Below are 6,000 nucleotides of genomic sequence, written 5' to 3'. Positions count from 1 at the left end.
AAAATATTTGCAAATCAACATATTACCATTATAGTGAACATTGATTGATTCAAACATTTTTTGAGATTTCTTCAATACTCATAAATTTTTTAGATTTCTTCAAATAGTAGTCGTCTTAACAAGTTCAACAACCTCATCTGACTCAAACACAGTATCACTTTTAATTTTTGGAGAGAGAAGTATCATTAGTGAGATATTTCATTTTTGGAGTGAAAGAAGGGAAGAGAGAGGATGTGATGGGAAGGTGGGAGAAGTTTTTTTTTTTTTTTTTTAATTATTTTTTTTCCGAGTGGGAGAAGTTCAAGAAACTAGCTTTTGGCCTCATGAATCTAACACGACAATTATGAAATTTTCTGTAAAAAAAAAAAAAAAAAAATTAAAATTATACTATATTTGTCTCATATTAATAATTTATTATTTCATTTTTAGACGTCATTGTCTTTTATATTTTTAAAAAATTTTAAATTTGAGAACTACACATATGACAAATTGATACAGGTAATTTTATAAGACATTGTTCCCTTAAAAACTTTAATTTTTAAACACGGATGGAGTAAAACATAAACTTGGTGTGGGGTGAGAGTCGTAATATAATTTCAATTTAGGATTGAGAAAAAGTGGAGCGCGGTTTGGATTATAATGGAGCGCCAATATGTAAGCTCCCTTTATTTAGTTTTGTTAATAAGCCTGATTTACAATTAAACCGCTGCGCGAAAAGAAAAACCCTAAACTCCCATTTATTCATTCAACCGTACCGTTATCTATCTCTGAATTGGCATACGGAGTGAGTGAATCGTAACAGGAAGGGAAGCATTAGCATTGCTCGTTCAATCGGAGATTAGCATTCTAAGTTTGCTTCGTAGTATTCAGGAGCGTTGCGGACGATGTCTACCCTAGAAATCGAAGCTAGAGAGTAAGATATCTTCCACCACTTTTATTCACTTTTTATATATATATATATATTAGTGTTTTATCTCCCAGAATAACGCAATTGCATCGATTACATATCTTCCTGTATTTTGTATGTTTTTACTTATCAAAAAACATATGTTCTTATATTTTGCTTCCTATGCGAATATGGTTATGCAGCAAGCTGGGGAAAAAGGGAAACGAAAAGAAAGAACATGAATTTAATATTTTTCTGCTGTTTGGTTCACACCCACACACACACACACACACACACACACACACACAAAAAAAAAAAAATCTAACCATGCCAACTCCTTGTATTAGAAGCTTTTGTTTTCTCAGGTTCTAACCTAATCGTACATCTGGATTTTAACAAATTTAATGTTGTTTCCTACATAACTCAACAAAGCTTTTTTCTGAACTGAATTAGTGGTGAGATATATGGAAAGAAAAGAATTTGATAGTCACTGTCTTCTCATAGCTTGTTTGGTTGCATAGCTTTTGAAAAGTAAACTGGATAGCACTGATTCCATGGCATCATGGTACTTAAATTTTACTAGGGCTCTTTTTCCTTTTTTGTTTTAATTCCCCCCTCCCTCCCCCCAAATTTATTTCTTGTTTACAAAAAAATCGTTGAACTCAACAATGCATTGTCCCAACTATTTGAAGTCAGCCGTGTTCCTTTTCCTTGTTTCATAATTCAGTTGAAAAATGCCATTATATATTTCCTTACTATCTCATCCCAGGTTGTTATACTTTTTCTTTTCCACTAGCACTGATAACTTCAATTTATTTTTTCACTAGTATGATTATTGGTCTTTGTTTCACATGGTCAACCATATTATTAGTTAATTATTTATAATTTTGTCTCAAATAGCATGAATTATTTTTCTTAAAGCTACCTTTCCCCCTTTGTAACAGATTTTGTTTGTGATAACAAGAAATCTAATGTAGTTTAATTCATTTTTCAGCGTGATTAAGATCGTTCTTCAGTTTTGCAAAGAAAATTCTTTGCAACAAACTTTCCAGACATTACAGAGTGAGTGCCAAGTTTCACTCAATACAGTAGACAGCCTTGAAACATTTGTTGCTGATATTAATAGTGGAAGGTGGGATGCCATACTGCCTCAAGTAGCACAACTTAAGCTTCCAAGGAAGAAACTAGAGGATTTGTATGAGCAGGTATTTGATACGTGGTTGTCTGAAAAAGGCCTTCTCCTCTTGTTACTTAATAATATTCATTTTGTTTTTTGTTTTGGAACTGTATGATTTATAAGCTTATTCGTCTTAATATTATTATTTCACTAAAACGATAATATGATTTCCATGTTATTGATATATGTATGTTACTCAATGGTAAAAAGTACAACAAAGTTTTGTTTAGTATGCCTTTTCTTGGTGCTAGTAAAGAAACTGTTTGTGTCGAGAATCTTGAATTTAGGCTCCTAGGATGGTTTGGCAATTAGAATGGGATGTGCGTCAGAACAAACATTGATTTTGCTGAGGAGGGCATTGCTACAGTGACATATCCATATGGAGAAAGGTCAATAAGGATGATAATTAAAGCATCAAAAAGTCAGTTAGTCATCACAGGTGTGACAAGAACTTTTTGGTTCAGTTTTTTGAAAACAAATATTAAGAACAACTCAAAAAATAGGAAATATAAAAGATAGTTTTCTAAAACAAGTTCTTTAATTGAGATTTTAAAAAATAATTTCCAGAAAACTGCAATCAAACAAGTTTCTGAAACCAAACAAGCCCAAATGCAATCCTCACGTAACAAAATAAACTAATAAATAGAAAAGATAGATGTTTTTTAATTCTGATTACTCCATTCCAATGTTTTTTAAGAAGACGAAGCAAGAATTAGGCACAGGCCTTAAAAATATGTAGAAAAATTCTTAGCAGCGTTGAGTAAAAAAAGAAATCACAATTTATATGAACATAAATGATGATTGCCTAATCTCAAATGATAATGCACGGTTCTCTTTGTTTAGTGTGTATGAAGTAAATAGATGACGTGTATTGCTGTATGTTGCATTTGCACTTAGAAATGTATTTATGTCTGTATTTGTTCTCTTTTTGTTTTGTAGATTGTTTTAGAAATGATTGAACTTCGGGAGTTGGATACTGCTCGTGCAATTTTGAGGCAGACACAGGCAATGGGCATCATGAAGCAGGAGCAACCTGAAAGATATTTACGACTTGAGCATCTCCTAGTTCGGACTTATTTTGATCCACATGAGGTTTGAATGCTTGCTTTTAGCATAACTGTTTCTAATCTTTGCTTGTTTCTTTACCATGTTTGTGCCCTCAATCGAGAATTTAAGCACCGAAATCGACAAAGCCTCAATTATTGTTCTTTGGAGGAAGAGATCATTGTTCTTTGGAGGAAGTAGTTGATTTTTTAGCCTCTTTGAAGGCTTGAGGCCTTTGTGGTCTTTTGTATTTGCTTGGGTTCCGCTCCCCTTCTGAGCGTTTTTTTATAAAATTTTTACTTATCAAAAAAAAAAAAATGTTTGTGCCATCAATTATTATTGAAGGATCACATGCGTAAGAGTAAGAGTTTGTTTGTTTTCTTATTCTGTGCAAAGAATTTGTGTATTAGTTTCTTACATTGGCTCTTTTCCCATTTAGATCTAGCCTGGGGAAAAATCTAAAAACTTAGGCTTTTTTGAAATATAAAATAAAGTTTCTTCTTTCCTCCTCACAGAGGGGAGGTTGTGATTCTTTAATATCCAGTGATGCTTGAATGGATCCAAAAGTAAATTAGTTTATTGAAGTTTAAAAGGGGTAAATTATACTCACACCTACTGAAGTTAGCTCACGAAAAAAACAGAAAAATATATGAAATGCATATTTGTCCCTTATTTTATAATGCATTTTTAACCAAAAAATCTTACAAGTGAAATAACTAAAAAATCTTCGGTGCATTATGTGATTGCAAAATTTTCCCTCGATTATTCTCTATTGTCTATGGTTTTGGTGTCAAGGACAATTACAATGATGGCTGTGTCCTTTTGAAGCATCCGTTCAAGTGAATCGACCACGACCTTATTAATATGGATTTGGGCGGTGACAATATGGGTCTCATTGCCGGCAATATGGTAGTATTTATGGGGATAGAACTTGGCAAATCGTGCAAGGCACATTGTGGTGAAATCATCATTTAACAATTCAAGGCTTTGAAAACAGAGAAGTTATCTATAAGAGAAATCTTCAATGAAGAAATTAGTGGTTATTTTTCATCCATCAACCTCCCAAATGATAAATAAAGAACGTTTTTCCAATTGAATTCTCCATCTTTTTAGCTTTGTAGTAGTTATCTTTGAACGTTTTTCTATACACAAAGTTTGGTTTTACTTTATTTCATTTAAAATGGCTTCGATTACTAATTCAGCTCAACTTTTACTTATTGTTCTCAATTTTCTTCTTTGCACTTGTCTCTGAATATGGCTTTGCCAAATTTACTACGTGTTTCTAGAACCTCATGCTTGGAGTTGTCACTGTTGCCTGAGAATTATATTTCTCCTGTTGTGGTTGAATACTTCGGTGAACCCTTCAAATTTGCCAGTTGGGGGCAACTTTTGAGGAAGAACATTTTTATTCGTCTCTATCATATATATCATCTGCTGCGGTTGAATTCTCGTCGTTGCCCGAGAATTGTATAACAATTTAATTATGTTATCATTGTAATTTTATGATTCTTAAAAGGCCATCACATCAATTTTTTCTGATTGTTCTAATGACTATTTAAAGCTCCTCGGAAGGGGAGGGGGGGGGGGGGTAAACATGCGTGGAACCTCAGTGGAGTACAATGTTATCGCCAACCGTGTGTAACAAAGGAAAACCCCATGGGGTGTGAGTGTAATTTATCCTTGAAATAAAAAATTAAATTGCGCTCATGCTGGAGAAATAGCTCTGCGAATTTAGTGAAATTCTGAAATAATCAATGAATAGTAATCAACCACAATTTAATGGTCTAAAGTCGGGTATACTATAGCACATGATGCTAGAATTGTTGTGCAGTTGATGGATACTTTACTGTCACAAGGAAAAGCTTTAAGGCGTGGCGGATGAATTACTTATTTTCTTTAGTTCACATTCAGCTTTATTATAGTTTTATATACATTATCCTCATGAGTAGATTCAGTTTCCTTTTTAGTGGATATATGTTTATATGGGTTGTTAAATCTGAAGCTTCAGCTTCGTCAAATATGCAACAAAGCAATTTTTTATTTTTATTTTTTATTGCATCATGTAGCATGCTTACCTAACTGCATATGGTCATTGCTTTTACAATAAGAATTGAACTCTTGCATGTAAGAAGCTTGATTATCTATTTCTCCTTTTCATTCATCAAACTATCTCACCTGAGTTGCCCCTTGTACTTGACACAGAAAATCTGCACTTAAATACACTCCCTCTTTTCAATTTTGTTTTTTTTTGGCATTTTCTTTTAGTTTTTTAATTGTTTTTAGTTGTTACGGTTCCTTCTTGGACTTGGTTGCATTGCTTTCTATAGTAATTGCACGGGCAGGACTCTTGTAATCTACATTCCATATCTCAAGAATAGGGTTAGATTTAGATTTAAAAAAATGATTGTTGTGGAACTAATTGCTTTTAATTTATCACGAATTTGAATGAGAGATAGGTTTTGCTTTAATGAGTTTATGCCTTGTGCTGAAACCACCGTTCTGTGCCTTATGTGCAGGCCTATCAAGATTCAACAAAAGAGAAACGGCGTGCACAAATTGCCCAAGGTTGGTGTCCCCCCTGTTGCTCTGCTAACAAATCAAAATCTTGACACATTTTTATGATTGAAAGTAAAGTTTTTGATTGGGACTAAATAACTGTAATAACTAATTTGGTAAAAGGTCCTATAATAATCAGAACTTGGCACCTCACAATTTATTACTTCTATATTCCAAGATGCGTATGATAAGTGACTTGAAAAGTTGTAACCTAGAAACATGCGCTTTTGTCCAAATTGTATTATTGCTCTCCTTCCAAATTGCTCTAATGAACAGTTGGGACCATCCTCCAAATGTTTTTAGTTTGACATCTGTTGCTGCAGATGTTGGAGTGCCG

General features: G+C 33.3%; 1 protein-coding gene across 1 annotated transcript in view; it reads left to right on the top strand.

Moving 5' to 3' along the window:
• Window positions 1–584: 584 nt before the first annotated feature.
• LOC132275468 (suppressor of mec-8 and unc-52 protein homolog 1) overlaps window positions 585–6,000 on the top strand; it is a 64,191-nt gene continuing 58,775 nt past the window's right edge. Inside the window, exons 1-4 of the mRNA XM_059776972.1 lie at window positions 585–913; window positions 1,881–2,091; window positions 3,003–3,155; window positions 5,624–5,672. Of these exons, the coding sequence (XP_059632955.1) occupies window positions 885–913; window positions 1,881–2,091; window positions 3,003–3,155; window positions 5,624–5,672 (442 nt within the window). The 5' untranslated portion in view covers window positions 585–884. The remainder of the gene's footprint in view (window positions 914–1,880; window positions 2,092–3,002; window positions 3,156–5,623; window positions 5,673–6,000) is intronic.

The sequence above is a fragment of the Cornus florida genome, unplaced genomic scaffold (assembly GCF_030987335.1).
Source record: "Cornus florida cultivar Cherokee Brave unplaced genomic scaffold, ASM3098733v1 CherokeeBrave_3.0.0_Hap2_Chr09, whole genome shotgun sequence".
NCBI lineage: Eukaryota > Viridiplantae > Streptophyta > Magnoliopsida > Cornales > Cornaceae > Cornus > Cornus florida.
This window is presented reverse-complemented; position numbering and strand designations above follow the sequence as displayed.